The 18862-nt window shown below is 57.0% G+C and overlaps 1 protein-coding gene across 1 annotated transcript in view; it reads right to left on the bottom strand.

Annotated features, from left to right (window-relative positions):
* DNAH2 (dynein axonemal heavy chain 2) overlaps positions 1-18862 on the bottom strand; it is a 106501-nt gene that overhangs the window by 47904 nt on the left and 39735 nt on the right. The window contains 16 exon segments of the mRNA XM_077806634.1: positions 400-525; positions 708-860; positions 1618-1745; positions 1981-2161; positions 2437-2626; positions 3023-3126; positions 7274-7462; positions 7827-7937; positions 8636-8761; positions 9543-9641; positions 10138-10355; positions 12323-12461; positions 12868-13048; positions 15449-15531; positions 15975-16131; positions 18329-18432. Coding sequence (XP_077662760.1) covers positions 400-525; positions 708-860; positions 1618-1745; positions 1981-2161; positions 2437-2626; positions 3023-3126; positions 7274-7462; positions 7827-7937; positions 8636-8761; positions 9543-9641; positions 10138-10355; positions 12323-12461; positions 12868-13048; positions 15449-15531; positions 15975-16131; positions 18329-18432 — 2289 coding nt within the window.

Below are 18862 nucleotides of genomic sequence, written 5' to 3'. Positions count from 1 at the left end.
GAGGTTCAGAGAGGTCAGATGGCAAGTGAGAGAGAGAGAGAGAGAAAACACAATCCTGCTCTAACCCCTAGACCCTGCTCCCCTCCCAGAACCAGGAAAGAACCAAGAAGTCCTGGCTCCCAGCCCCCCTGCTCTAACCCCTAGACTCCGCTCCCCTCCCAGAACCAGGAGAGAACCCAGGAGTCCTGGCTCCAGCCCCCCTGCTCTAACCACTGCACCTCACTCCCCTCCATGAGCTGGGAGCAAAACCAAGGAATCCCAGCTCCATGGCCCCTGCTCCCTGGAAGGAATTGCCTCAAAGTACAGCCTCTCGGCACTAGAGGGCACTGGACTCCGTCTCACTTGGCTCCAGCCCTGTGGGAAGGAGCCCAGCTGAGAGACCCGGGCCGGCTAGCTGACCTTCCCGTAGTCAATGACAGGAGACTCAATGCCCGGGAAGAGGTCCTGGATGATGCCGTTGAAGAGGGGCACGTCGACTGAGGCGAGCTTGGCGATGTTCATGTCCTTCATGGCCATCAGGAGGATCTGAAAGCCACCAGGAGAGCCAGGTGAGCCAGGCACCCTCGGGTGCCGGGGATCCAGCTGGCACACTGACTGCACAGCCGAACAGCTGGCGAAACTCCCCTCCAGCGCTGCCCGTGCCATCCCGACACTGCCTGGCACAGCCCCTGGCCCTCCCCAAGTGCAGGATGCCGGGGGCACCTCACCTCTTCGTCGGTGAGGTCAGGGTGCACCCTGCGCTTCTTCCCGGCGTAGCGGAGCAGCGACGTCAGCGCCCGCAGGCCAAAGTCGTAGTGGTCCTGCTTGGACAGCTGCTGCACTGCCAGCGAATACAGGGTGTAGACCTTCTTCGCCAGGAGCTGGGACAGAGCGGAGCCCATCAGCGGGGGGCGAGGCAGCCAGGGAACCAGGCTTCGGAGCGGGCATCTCGCTACGAGCCCTGGGAACCCCCAACTCACCCCAGGCTGCCGTGCGCCAGCTGGGAAAGGCCCTGCCTCCTGTCCCCTGACCCCCATTGCTCCAACCTGGGGCCATACCAGAGCCAGCACCCCCAAGAGCAGAAACCCCCTCACCCTGGCCGGATGGGAGCCCATGCCACCCAGACAGGAAAGGCTCCATGTCCCATTCTCCACCCCCTGAGCCAGCCGGTCCCCCCATCTTGGGGTCGGATGGGAGCCCATGCCACCCAGATGGGAAAGACCCCGTGTCCCATTCTCTGAGCCGGCTGGTCCCCCCAGTCTGGGGCCAGATGGGAGCCCATGCTCCTGGACGGGAAAGGCCCCGTGTCCCATTCTCTGAGCCGGCTGGTCCCCCCAGTCTGGGGCCGGATGGGAGCCCGTGCCCCTGGACGGGAAAGGTGCCGTGTCCCATTTTCTGAGCCGGCCAGTCCCACCATTCTGGGGCCGGATGGGAGCCAATGCCACCCAGACGGGAAAAGCCCCATGTCCCATTCTCTGAGCCAGCCGGTCCCCCCAGTCTGGGGCCGGAAGGGAGCCCACGCTCCTGGACGGGAAAGGCCCTGTGTCCCATTCTCTGAGCCCGACCCACTGACCAGGCCATCAGCGTTCCCAGCAAGGGCGACTCTCTGAGCCCCCGCGGCCCCAGGCCTGCGAGTACCTTACAGTTGCTGAACCCTTCTCCGAAGAGGATGATCTCTGCGATGAGCGTGGAGTCTGGCACCACCATGGAGATGGGGCGGAACATGGACTTGAGGTTGTCGGGCAGCTCTGTCCGTCCGGCGTAACCTGCCCCGTGGCACCCAGCAGCACATTAGCCCTGGCCACCTGCCATCTCCGCCCCGCTCCCTTTACCCCAACCCCAGGCCCGGGAGGCTGAGCCGAGGCCCCTGCATAGGGACGGGCCAGACCTGGGTTCTTCCCTAGAGGCCATGTGGTGCCCATCAGAACTCTGAACTGGGAGGGGCCTGCCACACCCGAGCCAGCGACTCCGCCAGCCAGAGGGCACGGCCGTGTCTCCCACCTGGGTTCATGGTGATGAAGATGCCACAGGACCACACCAGCTTGATCTTATGGCCCTCAAAGATGAAGGAGGTCATGTTGGCGGCCAAGGCAGAGAGAATGGAGAGGATCTGCTGGGCCACCACAGACAGCACCTCGATGTTGATGCGGTTGAACTCGTCAAAGCAGCCCCAGGCTCCTGTCTGCAGGACGAGAGCAGAAAGGTTGGGGGGGGGGGGGCCGAGGGCTGCAACAGACCGATTCCTCCCATTCACACACTGCCCCATGCCCATCCATCTCACCCTGCTCCGGAGAGGGAGTGGGATCTAGTGGTTAGAGCAGGGGGGCCAGCAGCCAGGGCTCCTGGGTTCTGTCCCCAGTTCTAGGAGGGGAGTGGGTCTGGGAGTCCCAGCCCTGGGAAGTGCCCATGTGCTCTGGAGCCAGTGCAGTGGCCTGTCCTGCATCTCTGACCCCTTACCTGGGCCAGGCCCGAGTACATGCGCCCCATGGATTTATAGTCCAGGCCTTCGGAGCAGTTCACGACAATCACATACATGCCCAGGGCCTTGCCCAGGTCTTTCACAGTCTCCGTTTTCCCTGTGCCGGCAGGGCCTTTGGGAGATCCTCCCCGGTGGAGGTGGAGGGCTGTGGTCAGAGTTATGTAGCACCTGGAAAGAGAGAGGGGAGACCACGCATCAATCTCCCTGCTATCCCCACCCTGCCCCCAGGCCAGCCGCCACTGGGATCTCCTCTCTCCACCCCACTGATGTCCACCCTGCTCTTCTCCTGCCCATCCAGCCCCTCTGGAAACAGACCTAAGCTGGAGCCATCTACGTGCACTGTCGGTAGCTCAGCAGTTAGTCCCTAGCTCTCCTGTGGCACTTTCCTCAGGCGATCTCAAAGCATGCGGCCTCGTCAGTTTCACTGTCAGGGATCAAGTGATCACCTTAACTGAGCCAACGAGCTCGAAGTGCCTCTCGTGATCCCCCTGAACTCCCAGCATGCCCCGGGGGGGCTGCCGACTACACCTGGAGCAGCAGGGGCTGGGCACACCGTGCCTGTACCTGTCGGTGAGCGGTGTGATGACCAAGCGTCCGGAGTTCCCCAGGTACTCATAGCCGTAGGGGAACTGGGTGTTGGTTTGCCTGATGACACAGTCGTCCAGATCCTGCCGAGGGAAATGTGGGGGAAATACAGTCAGGCCTTTGGACTCCCCCACCTGCTCATGGGGCTCCCGTGACAGAAGGCAAGTAGGCACCAGGGGAGAGACTCCTCAGACTGCGGAGAGGACGGCTGTGCAGGTCCCGGGGGAATCCATCTGGCAGCCCATGAGGTCAGGTTCATGCCCTCTCCTGCCATTTACCGAGCACTGCCCACAGTACCCAGGCACTCTGCAGACACAAACCCGCCCCCCTCACCACCCCCACCAGGGGAGGTGGGTCATATCGCTGTGGAGAAAAGGAGGCACAGATGGGAAAGGGGCGGAGCTGCACAGTTCCCAGCAGGGAGCACGGGACATGGTGGAGAGCTCCGCAGGGACCCCAAACATTGAGACCCAGAGCAGGCCTGGCTCCTCCAGCTCCCCAGGGCAGTATTGTCCCCTACAATCTAGTCCCGGGGGCGCTGTCTCAAGCAATGGGGCTCCCAACAGGTACTCCCTGGTGAAGAAAAAGGCCCGGGTAGGGACCACTGAATTGTGGAGGTAAATTCATGATGGTGTTGGAGAGAGGGTTTGGATTCTTCGACCATGGGATGTTGTTCCAGGAAGAAGGATTGCTAGGAAGAGATGGGATCCACCTAACAAAGAGAGGGAAGAGCATCTTCGCAGGCAGGCTTGTTAACCTAGTGAGGAGGGCTCTAAACTAGGTTCACTGGGGGATGGTGACCTAAGCCCGGAGGTAAGTGGGGAAGTGGGATACTGGGAGGAAACACAAGGAGGAGGGTGCAACAAGGGAGGCCTCCTGATTCATACTGAGGAAGCAGGGCAATCAGATAGTTATCTTAGGTGCCTGTACACAAACGCAAGGAGCCTGGGAAACAAGCGGGAAGAATTGGAAGTCCTGGCACAGTCAAGGAACTCTTGGAATAACAGACTTGGTGGGGTAGCTCACATGACTGGAGCACCGTCATGGACGGGTAGAAACTGTTCAGGAAGAACAGGCAGGGGAGGAAAGGTGGAGGAGTTGCACTGTAGGATTGCTCAGAGCTCCAGTATGAAACTGGAGAAAAGCCCGTTGAGAGTCTTTGGGTTAAGTTTAGAGGCGAGAGCAACCAGGGCGATGTCGTGGTGGGCGACTGCTATAGACCACCGGACCAGGAGGATGAGGTGGACGAGGCTTTCTTTGGACAACTAACAGAAGTTTCCAGATCACAGGCCCTGGTTCTCATGGGGGACTTCAATCCCCCTGACATCTGCTGGGAGAGCAATACAGCGGTGCACGGACAATCCAGGAAGTTTTTGGGGAGTGTTGGGGACAACTTCCTGGGGCAAGTGCTGGAGGAACCAACTAGGGGCCCTGCTCCTCTTGATGGGCTGCTCACAAACAGGGAAGAATTGGTGGGGGAAGTAGAAGTGGGTGGCAACCTAGGGAATGCATCCGATGAAGTGAGCTGTAGCTCACGAAAGCTTATGCTCAAATAAATTTGTTAGTCTCTAAGGTGCCACAAGTCCTCCTTTTCTTTTTGCAAACACAGACTAACACGGCTGCTACTCTGCAACCTAGGGAACAGTGACCATGAGATGGTCGAGTTCAGGATCCTCACAAAAGGAAGGAAGGACAGTAGCAAAATACGGACCCTGAACTTTAGAAAGCAGACTTGGACTCCCTCCAGGAACTGATGGGCAGGCTCCCCGGGAGGCTAATATGAGGGGGAAAGGAGTCCAGGAGAGTTGGCTGTATTTTAAAGAAGCCCTATTGAGGGCACAGGAACAAACCATCCCGATGTGCAGAAAAAATAGCAAATATGGCAGGCGACCAGCTTGACTTAACAGAGAAATCTTTGGTGAGCTTAAACGCAAAAAGGAAGCTTACAAGAAGTGGAAACTTGGACAGCTGACTTGGGAGCAGTATAAAAATATTGCTCGAGCATGCAGAGGTGTGATCAGGAAGGCCAAAGCGCAACTGGAGTTGCAGCTAGCAAGGGACGTTAAGAGTAACAAGAAGGGTTTCTACAGGTATGTTAGCAACAGGAAGAAGGTCAGGAAAGTGTGGGACCCTTACTGAATGGGAGAGGCAACCTAGTGACAGAGGATGTGGAAAAAGCTAATGTACTCAATGCTTTTTTTGCCTTGGTCTTCACAGACAAGGTCAGCTCCCAGACTGCTGCACTGGGCAGCACAGTATGGGGAGGGGGTGAGCAGCCCTCAAGTGGCGAAAGAACAGGTTAAAGACTATTTAGAAAAGCTGGACGTGCACAAGTCCATGGGGCCGGATGCGCTGCATCCGAGGGCGCTGAGGGAGTTGGCTGATGTGATTGCAAAGCCATTGGCCATTATCTTTGAAAACTCATGGCAATTGGGGGAGGTGCTGGACCTGATGATTGGAAAAAGGCAAATACAGTGACCATAGAATCATAGAATATCAGGGTTGGAAGGGACCTCAGGAGGTCATCTAGTCCAACCCCCTGCTCAAAAGCAGGACCCATACCCAATTAAATCTTTAAAAAAGGGAAGAAAGAGAATCCGGGGAACTACAGAGCAGTCAATCTCACTTCAGTCCCTGGAAAAATCATGGAGCAGGACCTCAGGGAATCCATTTTGAAGCAGTTGGAGGAGAGGAAAGTGATCAGGAACAGTCAACATGGATTCACCAAGGGCAAGTCATGTCTGACCAACCGGATTGCCTTCTATGATGAGATAACTGGCTCTGTGGATATGGGGAAAGCGATGGATGTGATATATCTTGACTTTAGCAAAGCTTCTGATACAGTCTCCCACAGTATTCTTGCCAGCAAGTTAAAGAAGTCTGGGCTGGATGAACGGACTATAAGGTGGATAGAAAGCTGGCTAGATCATCAGGCTCAAAGGGTAGTGATCAACGGCTCCATGTCTAGTTGGCAGCCAGTATCAAGCAGAGTGCCCCCGCAGTCGGTCCTTGGGCCGTTTTTGTTCAACATCTTCATTAATGATCTGGAGGATGGTGTGGATTGCACCCTCAGCAAGTTTGCAGATGACACTTATCTGGGAGGAGAGGTAGATACGCTGGAGGGTAGGGATAGGGTCCAGAGTGACCTAGACAAATTGGAGGATTGGGCCAAAAGAAATGTGATGAGGTTCAACAAAGACAAGTGCAGAGTCCTGCACTTAGGATGGAAGAATCCCAGGTACCGCTACAGACTACGGACCAAATGGCTCGGAAGCAGTTCTGCAGAAAAGGACCTAGGGGTTACAGTGGATGAGAAGCTGGATACGAGTCAGCAGTGTGCCCTTGTTGCCAAGGCCAACGGCATATTGGGCTGTATTAGTAGGAGCATCGCCAGCAGATCGAGGGAAGTGATTATTCCCCTCTACTCGGCACTGGTGAGGCCACATCTGGCCAGAAGGGATGTGGACAAATTGGAGAGAGTCCAGCGGAGGGCAAAGAAAATGATTAGGGGACTGGGGCACATCACTTACGAGGAGAGACTGAGGGAACTGGGGTTGTTTAGTCTGCAGAAGAGAAGAGTGAGGGGGGATTTGGTTGCAGCCTTCAGCTGCCTGAAGGGGGTTCCAAAGAGGATGGAGCTCGGCTGCTCTCAGTGGTGGCAGATGACAGAACGAGGAGTAATGATCTCATGTTGCAGTGGGGAGGTCTAGGTTGGATATTAGGAAACACTGTTTCACAAGGAGGGTGGTGAAGCAGTGGAATGGGTTCCCTAGGGAGGTGGTGGAATCTCCTTCCTTAGAGGTTTTCAAGGCCCGACTTGACAAAGCCCTGGCTGGGATGATTTAGTTGGCGTTGGTCCTGCTTTGAGCAGGGGGTTGGACTAGACACCTCCTGAGGTCCCTTCCAACCCTGATCTTCTGTGATTCTATATTGGATGCTGTCCCTGGCAATGGACCCCGGGGGGCAGCCCAAAGGGGAAGGGAGGGGGTGACGCAGAGCCGGGTGGCTGAGGCAGCTAGCGAGAACGAGGAGGCTAATGGCTCAAGCAGGACGGCAAACCACAGGGAATTACAGGTACGTTGGAGGCAACGTCTCCTCTGCTCAGCCCGGCTGCGGAGGCTGAACAGCAGGGGGCAGCGATGCGGACGCAGGGGCGGCAGAACTAGCCCCATGTACACACTCTCCCCAGCAGGCGGAAATCTAGCCAGCAGGGCGCAGCGTAGGCCTCACCTTGTCCCAGTACAGGCGGAGCTGGCTCAGCCATTCGAAGGACGTCACGTCCATCAAGCTGGTCTTGTAGAGCTTCTCTATGACGTCCCGCGCGTGGATTTCCACCGTCACCAGAGCAACGATCTTCAGGCGCATGATCTTGGTCAGGTTGCCCCGGATGGCCTCCGAGTATTTATTCAGCAGCGACACCTAGTGAGGAAACGGCCAGTGGTCGGGGAGCCCGCTGTACCCGCCCAGTGCGCACCAAGGGGGTGAGAAGAGCGCCATGGGGAAGCCCTGCTGCCAGCGACAGGGCAGGGGAAGATTCCCCATCTGAACACACCGACTGGGGAGAGGGAGAAAGTGTTTGAGTGACTGTATGAACTGGGTACGACTGTGAACAGGTGTGACACAGGTGTATATGCACAGGAACATGACAAGGTCCTCTGCAAGCGTGAGCCAATGTACGTGAGGGCGTGTAGTAGTGAGCAACATGCGAGTACGCGAGCGTGCCCTGGAGGGCCAGTGACTGCGTGCGAATGCGTGCATGGCTGTGCCACGCTCTCCCCTTCACCTGCTTCTTCTTCATGACCTTGAGGAATTTCTTGTCCCCTCGCTCCTTGCAGTTGGCCAGGCACTTGGTGACGTCCGTCGTCCACTGGATCTGGCTGGCAGTGATCACCATCTGCAAGAGACAAGGGGTGGGGTGGTGGAGGGAGGGGCACTGGCAAATCCCCTCTTCCCCAGCCCCCCCAAGCTGTCAGTTCTGGGGAGCCGCCTGCCCACAGACCTCCAACACCCTAAACCTAGGAATGACCATTCATCCTGGGCCGCACGTCCCTCCTCCTCCGCTCAGCCTGATCACTTCTGCACTTAGTGTGCCTTCCCCCCAGCCTAGGGGCTCTGAGCACTTTACCCAGGGGGGTCAGGGTCACTGGATCCCTTTTACGCAGGGGAACACTGAGGCCCACGCAGGGAAAGTGATTTTCCCAGCTCTGGCAGAATGAAATCCAGGATATGGAGCCCAGCAGTTCTAATTCCCTAGTGCCTGCTCTAACCCCTCCTCAGAGCTGGGGATAGAACCCAGGAGTCCTGGCTCCCAGCACCCCCTCCTCTAACCACTAGCTCCACTCCCCTCCCAGAGCCGGGATGAGAACCCAGGAGTCCTGACACTCAAGCCTCTGCTCTAAAATTCTGAACCCTCCTCCCTGTGTTCAACTGAGTGGCTGGGCAGAGGCTCACCAAATTCATTTCACGGATGACCTTCGCCCGTGCAGCGTACCAAAGGCCTGATCCAACCCACGTCAATAGAAAGACTCCCGCTGACTTCAGTGGAGCTGGATCAGCCCAGAGGCCACCCTGAGCCGCTGCCCCATCTGTTACCTGTCCGGCCCACTCCTTCACCCACTTGTCCCTTTTCGTCAGCATCTTCTTCAGGGCCAGGCGGCAGTTTCTCAGCAGCTCCTTCAGGGTCCAGCGCATGGCCCGCTCCACGTCACACAGCCACTCCTGGGAGGCAGGCAGACGAGGGGCTGAGGGGACATCTACACTGCAGGCTAGCTTCAGTAACAGCACCAGCGTAGCCCTGCCAGCAGGGCTCTGGCACAGGCTAGCTGCTTGGGTGTCAATCCGGCTAGCTAGTCACCCCTCTGACTGCCGTGTAGACAGGGTTTGGGACGGGGCTGGGAGCTATCCTAGGCTCTTTGCTCTGAGGGGAGTGATGGAGCTGGAAGGGGAATAGGGGGTTTTCCCGGCAGCACCCTCTGCGGGACAAGGCAACCCGATTCCTTCGTGCCAACGTCATCTCCCTCTCAAAGCGGAAGATGCTGACCCAGGGCCTGGAGCCTGGGGGCAGAGGGGATTTCACAGCGCAAGGCTGGAAGGGGAGAGGGGCTGGCACCCGCAGCCGGAAGGCTGCCGCAGACCCCGGAGCGGGAGTGATTTTGAATTGGATCGTACCAGGGCTGGAAGCCAGCGGAGGTGCCCGAGGATGGGCTGGTGCATGCGGGGCATAAGGGGAAGACACTCCGCTGGGAGAGGCGCCGTAGAAGCCGGCCGATGCTCCCCCACGGTGCCTTTCCCACCCGCCCCACCCACGCTTCCCGCTGCACCTCAGCCCCCATTTCCCCTCCCTCGTCTCCCCCCTCTCACCATGCCCCCATGAGCCTGAAACAGCACCCCACGGCTGTAGTGCACCCACTGCTGACTCAGAGGAACCAGGATTGGGCCCAGGACGGGCTACCCAAAGCCCCAGCTCCCACCGTCCAGAGCTGGCCCAAAGAGCCCTCACCTCCACGGGCCCTTCCAGCAGCACCGAGTGGACGAACTCCACGTACTCCCCGTCCAAGGAGTACATGCCCACGGCTTCAGACTTGTTGCCCATTCCCACCTGAGGAATGAAGAGAATACTGATGCTCCGTCCATCCCCAGACCATCTCCAGGTGCCTCACGGATTCCCACGCTCCGGGTGAGGTGGGCATCAAGATCAGGGCCCGAGGGCGGGCCAAAGGGGGGGAAGGGGCTTGGGGGCTCAAACTCAGAGGGGCTGACAGCTGGCCGTACCAGGGCAGAAGCTGTCCCCTTCTGCTGCACCATACGATCACGCTCCCCATCCAGAATCTATTTAGATGGGTTCCCTCATCCGGCACTGAGATGCAGCCACCTCTGGACTGGGATGCATCAGCTGTTTATACAGGGATCCCCAGCATTGTTAAACAGAAGCGAAGGAGAATCCCCCCCTCTGGATGAAAGGTCCGGGGGCTTTGTGGGAGCCAAATGGCACCACCCAGGTTGGGATTTAGCCAAGACCGCGGGGTTGAATGGGGAGAAGGACCAGGGGCTCTGCACAAAGCAGGAGGAGGCTGGGCCTGGGGCTGGCTCCGGACCTTCTGGATTTTGAGGGACTTGATGTTGTCAAAGCACTTCTTGAGGTGGGGCTGGACGGCCTCGGGGTTGCGCGACTGGCCCAAGATCTCCAGCAGATCGTCGTTGGATAGGAAGTAGAAGCGGGGGAAGATGTGGCGCTTGGTCTCCAGGTACATGTCCAGGGATTTCTGGATCTCCTCCAGGGCACCGTTCATCTCCACCAGCTTGTCCAGGAGGCCTGGGGGGAAAGCGCCACGGTCCCTCTGACTCCTGCTGGCCCCACCCCAGCCAGGTCACATGGTCTTCCCTCCCCGGCCCTCAGCAGCAAGGTCAAGGCCTGGCCCTCCCTCTCCAAGCCTGCCGAATGCTGCCCTGGTTTGCTTCCCACCCCAAGCATGGAACAGCCTCCCGCTCCCCTGAACCCACTCCCTTCCATTCCTGATCACCACTCCCCACCCCCATGCGGCTCTGAGTCACCCTGGCAGATCTTCAGGGTAGGAGCCCTGTTGTCTCCTGGCATCAGCCCTAGGTGCAATGAGTTTGATCAGTCTCAGCCCCAGACCTCAAGGTGCTGCAATCTTTCATCTTGCAAACAATGGCCTCGCTTTCCATTTTAACGAGAAAGGGGCCAGGAGCAAGATCGAGCCTTTTAAAGGGCGCTGCTTGTGCCAAATGCTCTTCTGTTTAACCAGCAACGGCCCCTCTTGAGCCCCGCACCCCGCTCCCTGCAGCACATGCTAGGGACCCGGGCTCAGCACTGACTCAGAGGAGAATGACCCCCCTCAGCCCCCACCCCGCTCCCTGCAGCAGAGGCCCCTAGTGCCCCAGACTGAACCTCCAGTCTCTCTCCCCAGGGCTTAGAGCCCTAGCACTGTGCTGAGGTCAGCGCTGATTGAGAAGGGAGCGCCCCCTACGGAGCCACCACCATGCAGCACTGAATCTCCTTTGGGGGCCTCCGAGCCAGTTACTCACAGACTCATGGAAGATTTAGGTTGGAAGGGACCTCAGGAGGTTTCTAGTCCAACTCCCTGCTCAAAGAAGGACCAACCTCAAATGAATCATCCCAGCCAGGGCTTTGTCAAGCCTGACCTTAAAAACTTCTAAGGAAGGAGATTCCACCACCTCCCTGGGAAACCCATTCCAGTGCTTCACCACCCTCCTAGTGAAATAGTGTTTCCTAATATCCAACCTAGACCTCCCCCACTGCAACGTGAGACCATTTCTCCTTGTTCTGTCATCTGCCACCGCTGAGACCAGCCGAGCTCCCTCCTCTTTGGAACCCCCCTTCAGGTAGTTGAAGGCTGTGATCAAATCCTCCCTCACTCTTCTCTTCTGCAGACTAAACAACCCCAGTTCCCTCAGCCTCTCCGCGTAAGTCATGTGCCCCAGCCCCTGATCATTTTCGTTGCCCTCCGCTGGACTCTCTCCAATGTGTCCACGTCCCTTCTGTAGTGGGGGGCCCAAAACTGGACGCAATACTCCAGATGTGGCCTAACCAGTGATGAGTAGAGGGGAATAATCACTTCCCTCCATCTGCTGGCCATGCTCCTACTAATACAGCCCAATATGCCGTTGGCCTTCTTGGCAACAAGGGCACACTGCTGACTCCTAGCCAGCTTCTCCTCCACTGTCACCCCTAGGTCCTTTTCTGCAGAACTGCTGCCTAGCCAGTCGGTCCCCAGCCTGTAGCGGTGCCGTGGATTCTTCCATCCTAAGAGCAGGACTCTGCACTTGTCCTTGCTGAACCTCATCCGATTTCTTTTGGCCCAATCCTCTAATTTGTCTAGGTCACTCTGGACCCTATCCCTACTCTCCAGCGAATCTACCTTTCCCCACAGCTTAGTGTCATTTGCGAACTTGCTGAGGGTGCAATTAATCCCATTATCCAGCTCATTAATGCAGATTATGAACAAAAACGGCCCAAGGACCAACCCCTGGGGCACTCCACTTGATACCGGCTGCCAACTAGGCATCGAGCCATTGATCACTACTTGTTAAGCCCGACGATCTACCCGGCTTTCTATCCACCTTTAGTCCTACTACTATTGAGCAGACTCCCCTCAGGAACTAGAGACGAGAGGAGATCACAGCTCTCGGAGGAGGCCCAGTGGCAGGAAACAGGGCCTAGACTGGGTCCGGAGCGTAGAGCGGGAAGAGGCAGCTGGCTTGTGGCTGGGGTCCGGAGGGAGTGGAAGCAGCAGCTACCTGGGTAATGCGTCCCACGCAGCGCGTTGTTATCCTTGTTCAGTCTGTCCATGATGGTCTTCCAGCTGGCGTTGATCTGATCAAAGGAGGCCGACTCCCGGGGCAGCTGCTTCCGGATGTCTTCTCCCAGGAAGATGTTCTGTGGGGGGGATTGGCAGCGGAGAGAGAGAGAATGGCTCAGGAGCATTCTGCCAGGCAGGCTGCTCCCCAGCCCAGAGACCACCACGGGCCGGGCCGCTGAACCCTGAGCCACGGGCCACTGCAGCCCAGCAACCTACCGCCAGAAGAGCCCGATCCCTGACCAATGCTCTGATCTGACCCCCGCCAGGTCCAGGGGACAAAGAACCAGGCGCTGGCCCTCCTGTGAAAACTCTGCAAAGCTGACTGGTGGGCAGGGCTGGGCCATGGCCAGGAGGGAGAGAGGGGGAGTGAAGGCAGCACATCCACGCTGCGCCCAGGCCCTGCCCATCACCAGCGGGGAAGCCTGGCCCTGCATGTGGGCCCGTCAGCGAAGCAGAGGGACACTGAGCAGGGAGGCTCCTCACCTCCAGGTACATCCACTGCCTCTGCACGGTCAGCACCATCTCGATAACCTCCAGGATGAGCGAGAGGCAGCGCTCCCAGCGGTCCACCTCCTTCTCAAAGGGTTTGACGAAGCGCGAGGCCTTCATGGTGGAGAGGGAGACCTGGTTATCCTCCAGTGCCTGGAACACCTCGTCCGTCCCCCTGCAGGAGCCAGGCAGAGGTCAGTGGGAGGCTGAAAGGCCTGGGCATACAACAAGCAGAGCGGCTACAATGTGCCTTTGGGGGCACACCGCCCGTGGCCCATTCTGCCCAAGGCCTCTCTGCAAAGGCTGCCCACAATGGGGCCCATTAGGATGGCAGTTCTGTGCTGTGGGCACCTGTCCTCATATGACGCCCCAAACTCATCTCATGTCAGGGCCACAAAAGACACCACAGAGAGGAAAACCTTTCACTCACCAATGAGCTGGGGCTGGATTGAAGTTAGTTCCCTAGAGGGGACAGGCCCCGTGTCCCATTCCCTGCCCCCATGAGCCAGCCAGTCCCTGCCCTGGAGCCGGATGGAAGCCAGTGCCCTCCAGAGAGGAAAGAACATGCATTTCATTTCCTGACCCTCTGAGCCCCCACCTTGGGGCTGGATCCAGAGTTGGGGCCCCTAGACAGGAAAGCCCCCATATCCCATTCCTTGAGCCAGCCAGTCCCCTGAGACTGGATTGGAATTGGTGACCCATAGATGTGAAAGGCCCCATATCTCATTCCCTGACCTCTTAAGCTACCTCCTGCCCCACATCCCTGGCTGATGACAGCTGGATGGAACCCACTTTGGGGTCACCTAAATCCATCCCCTTGGGGAGGTGGGGGTTAGGTTTCACCCCTCCACTTGGCTGCCAGGAAGCCTCCTGAAGACAAGCCTTGAGAAGAGTGTGAATGCCAAGGGAGGGGCACTGTACAACGCTGAGGCCGGGGAATGGATTGTTGGGCGGGGAGACCAGCTGCCATCTCGAACTGGTAATAAGTCAGGGATCAGTATGCCCTCGAGCCACACAGACTCAGAGTCAGATATTCCTAGGTCAGAAGTGCCCATTGTGACCCCGTCTGCCCTCCTGTATTGCACGGGCCACAGGACTTCCCCAAAACAACTCCTGTGTGACCCAGAGCAGATCCTGCCCATCTCATGGAAAAACTGCCAGGCGATGTAGAATCCACAACACCAATGGTTAGTTCCCCAGGCTGTTCAGAACGTCCACCTTATTTCCAGTCCCAGTTTGTCTAGCTTCAGCTTCCAGCCACTGGATCGTGTTAGACCTTTATCGAGGAGACTGAGGACCCCTCTAGCAAGTATTATTTCCCCACGTAATTACTGAGGGGCTGGGACCAAGTCACCCCTTCACTTCTCTGTGTGAAGCTAAGCAGATCGCGCTCCTCGAGTCTCTCACTAGGGCATGTTTTCCAATCCCTTAATCCTTCTCCTGACTCTTCGCTGACCCCTCTACAACTCATCAACATCCTTCGGAGCTGTGGACACCAGAGCTGGAGGACTCAGTATCCCAGCAGTGGACTCACCAGTGCCACATCCAGATGGACCAGAACCTCCCGACTCCTACATGAGATTCCTCTGTTTATACGTTAGCCCTTTTGGCCCCACAGTCACACTGGGAGCTTACGCACCACGACCCGCATCTCTTTTACAGAGTCCCTGCTTCCCAGGAGAGTCCCCCAGCCTGGAAGTCTGGCCTGCGTTCTTTTCTCCTAGATGTACGAGTTGACATTTGACTGTGTTAAAACACTCACTGTCTGCCAATAATCCAGATCACTCCCTGGCTGTCCCTTGTTCCTAGTCCCCCTAGACTAACACCAGTTTCTCTCTCTCTCCCTTCAGGCATAAACACATTTTCATCACAGAGCTGAGCAAGCTCTTTGCTTCCGCACTACAGACAGCCATGTGCAAGCCCTGCAGCTCCCAGGTACGAACTGAATCACTGAGGGACACCCCTGCTGCAGCCAGCAACTTCAGAGGTCAGGACGTCCTCAGCAAACTCGCTCCCTGCTAATAAAACTGGGTTAGTGAGAAAGACGGATGGGAAATCTAAAGGCCATGGCCTGCCCTGCTGTTCTGATCTTCTGGAATGAAAGGAAACCATGCTTAGTGGATAATGCTGTGACTCAGGACTGCTGGGTTCTGGCTGTGGAAGAGGACTGACATCTAGCAGTCAGAGCAAGGTGGCTGGGAGCCAGGACTCCTGGGTTCTATTCCTGGCTGCGGAAGGGGAGTGGAGACCAGCAGTCAGAGCAAGAGGAGTGGGAGGAGGACACTTGGGCTCTATGAGGACCAGGGGAGCGTGGTCTGGTGGTTAGAATGGGAGCTGGAAGTCAGGACCCCGAGGTCCTAGTCTCAGCTTTGGGAAGGGAAGAAGGTGTTCAAGGGAGGGTCTATCTAGCTGTACTCAGACAGAAAGAGAAACAATTAAATAAACCCCTGGCTAACCATGGCGCCTTGTTAACGAGCAGAAGTCACCCTGCCATGCTCAGCTGCTTGTCTATCCACATCTCTGCCCACCACATCTCTGCGGCCAGTGCTGCACGGCAGACCTTTGGAAGCCCTACCTGAGTCGGTGGTGTCCTTTGTCCTTGTACGGCACGATATCTAGCAGCACGACATCCCAGGTCTTGGCGATGGCTTGTAGGGCCTGGGCGAAAGACAGGGATGGGCAGCATGAAATACACAGGGAAATCTTAACACAGTGGCTGGGGCTAAGGCCAGAAAGCAGAAGCCATGTGTCTAGTGTCAGAACTGAGCTGGGAGTCAGGGGGCCTGGGATCTATTCCTGGTTCCGGGCGGGGAGGGGGTCATGATTCCCAGGTTCCATTCCCAGATCTGAGACGGGAGGCTAGAAAGGAGGAGGGGAGCTGAGACCCCTGGGTTCTACTCCAAGCTCCGAGCAGGAACACATCGAATAGTGAGTGGGAGTCACGATTCCTGGCTAGATGATCGTTGGCAACCAGGACCAAATATGATAGTGGGATAGCGGTGTGGACTGTCCTGCTAAGATCTGGGCAGAGACATTCAACAGGTGCTGAAAAAGAGCCGGGGAAATGAATGAGGAAAGAAGGATGGACAGACAGACTCTACCAGCTCGATAGACAGCTCTTTGGAGGCCGACGCAGAGATCTCACTGATTTTCTCCACGTGTTGATCCAAGCCGAGCTCCACAATATTCTCCAGCCTGAAATCTTCAGCATCCTGGTCAAACGTCCTGAGGACCAAGTCCTTCACCTGATCCCAATGCCTGCAGGGAAGCCACCAACAGCATTAAACCAGGGAATGGACAAGCCCTCTCTGCTGATACACCAGGATCAGTTCTATCCCCTTCAATACAGAGACTTGGCCAGCCCCAAGAAAGGAAATCAGATCGCTCTCCACCACGGAAATGGAGATGTTGACATGGTCAAATGGTTGGACGCTCCGGGATCGGAAATGAGACGAGTTGGAAGGAGCCTAATGTGGATTGCTCCAACTGGAGAGAAGTTGAGGGAGTCGAGGCTACGCTGATATGGGCATATTCAGCAGAGACCGGGGAGTTATATCACTTGGACGACTTTAGTGACTGTGGATGGAAGAAAACTAAGGGGGAGAGCGAAGCCTCAGTGCATGGCCCGGATATCAGCAGACCTCAAAAGATCAATCTGCACTGATATGGGATCACCAACTTTGGAAGAAGGCTATAAATGTTGCCAACCCTGAACAGGGAAGTGGTAAGAAGGAAGGAGAAGAGTTCTATGCCCTTCAACCCCCGAGATCTCTGTTCCCAGAGCATGCAGGGAACAGCCCCCACCCCGGCCGGTACCCAGGGCCCAGCTCTGGCCCGTGCACTCCCACAAGCAAAGTGAGGAGATAGAGGGGACAGATCCTCACTAAGTGGCTCTAGGGAGGCTGCATACATTTCTAGGTACTTCAGCAGCACAAAGATAAAGACAACGAGAGGAAATTCAAAGCGGAACAACGGAACCAGTCCTGGGGAGCGAGGCTCGGAGGGACGGGGCTATCTCTGTGGACCAAAAGAGAATGCAGCAGGCTGGACTGCTTGCAGGCACCTAAGGACTGATTGGAGCACAGCTCCGAGAGCTGGGATGAAGGCGATACTGCAGCCTTAGCGGCCAATGGGTTATTAACCAGCGCTCATGTGTGGGCTTGTTTGAAGGGGGCCGCACGGCAGGACACTGGAGAAATAAGCTCTTCCTCCTTCCCAACCAATTGCGGCCTCTTTCCCACCGCCCCACGTACACACACCTCCCACTGGGTGCAGGCGTGGTGTCGTGCAGTGAATCACCTGTGTTAGGCAGGAGAGGAATTCTCCCTCGCCAGCTAGCTAATGAGCATATGTTCGTGTGGGGCTGACAAACGAGGTCAGAGTCCAGCCCCTTTGCTTTAACTCCCCAGGGAGGTGCAATAACCACATGGTAACAAACCAGCTTTGCTGGCTCAGTCCTCCAAGGAAACAGACTTCATGTGTGAGCCACACAACACGCAGAGCTGAGCACATGGCTAGGACACCAGGAACAGTCAATCGCAATCTAGCAGCTAGAGCTCCAGGGTTCTAATCCCACTCGGGGAGGGGAGTGGGGTCTGGTGGTTAGATCAGGGGGCTGGGAGTCAGGACATCTGGGTTCTCTCCCTGGCTCTGGGAGGGGAGTGGGGGCTGGTGGGTTAGAGCAGGGGGGGCTGGGAGCCAGGACTCCAGGGTTCTATTCCCCAGCTGTGGGAGACGAGTGGGGTCTGGTGGTTAAAGCAGGACGTTAGGACTCCTGGGTTCTCTTTCCTAATGGTGAAGGGAAGTGTAGTCTTGAGGGGGGAGGATGCTCTCAGGACTCCGGGGTTCAATTCCCAGCCCTACCACTCACTCTCTGTGATCTTGGGTACATCCTTTCTCTTCTCTGTGCCTCAAGGGAACAGCAAATTTCCCATGTCACAGAGGGGTTGGGAAACTCCTTTCTTAAATGTGTGCTAAGGTGTGCGAGCTCCTCAGATGACAGGAGCTAAGGAAAGGCAGAGGATGATTCAAGTTGCAGTGGGGGAGGTTTAGATTGGATATTAGGAAAAACTTTTTCACTAAGAGGGTGGTGAAACACTGGAATGCGTTACCTAGGGAGGTGGTAGAATCTCCTTCCTTAGAGGTTTTTAAGGTCAGGCTTGACAAAGCCCTGGCTGGGATCATTTAACTGGGAATTGGTCCTGCTTCGAGCAGGGGGTTGGACTAGATGACCTTCAGGGGTCCCTTCCAACCCTGATATTCTATGATTCTATGATTCCCGCAGTGGGATCCTGCCGCATCACAGACAGATCCAGGGGCGCAGTATCCCGTATATTACTCCATGGAGGAGCAGCTTTCAGCCACTCTCCAGAGGGCAGCAGAGCTTCTCCAATGGCCCAGAAGCTTGGGCCAGCAAAGCGCGTGCAGAAGATGCCCTAGGATGAGCCGTACCTACCTCTCCCGCAAGGCCGGGTTCCTGAGGTCTGAGATGAGGGGCATCGTCCTCTTAAACTGCTCGACCTTCACCTTGGAAGTCTCGATAATTTCCCAGTCCCGATCCTTTGGTTGGAAAGGAAGCAACGCCAGGTTTGGGGCGGGGGCTCAGCAGGGATGAGGGAATACTCATTTCGACGGCCCCTTGACACACCTTTGCCGTGCATCACACCCACCCCCCAGAACTTCTTGCACAAGTGATCACAACCCCAATGGGCTGCTCTGGGTGAGCCTCTGCACCACTTCTAATGAGGACAGGAAGTGGGGGCCCTGCAGCCGCACCGGTCCTATTGGTCCTCCCAGCACAATCCCACAGTGCCCCTCCAATGACCTCCAGCTAAGGTCTGCAGGAGCAGGGTGCAGAGCACTAGGAAAGGCCCCCTTCTCTGCTGTCCCCCAAGTGCCCCGGTTCCCCAACTGTCGCCCTCCAAAGAGCCCTTCCCATACACCACAAGGGGACCAGCAGGCAGTGCCGGGCCTGGGGAGCCTCTCTCTT

Source organism: Eretmochelys imbricata, chromosome 28, assembly GCF_965152235.1.
Source record: "Eretmochelys imbricata isolate rEreImb1 chromosome 28, rEreImb1.hap1, whole genome shotgun sequence".
NCBI lineage: Eukaryota > Metazoa > Chordata > Testudines > Cheloniidae > Eretmochelys > Eretmochelys imbricata.
The sequence above is the reverse complement of the archived record's forward strand: the minus strand, read 5'-3'. Positions and strand labels throughout refer to the sequence as shown.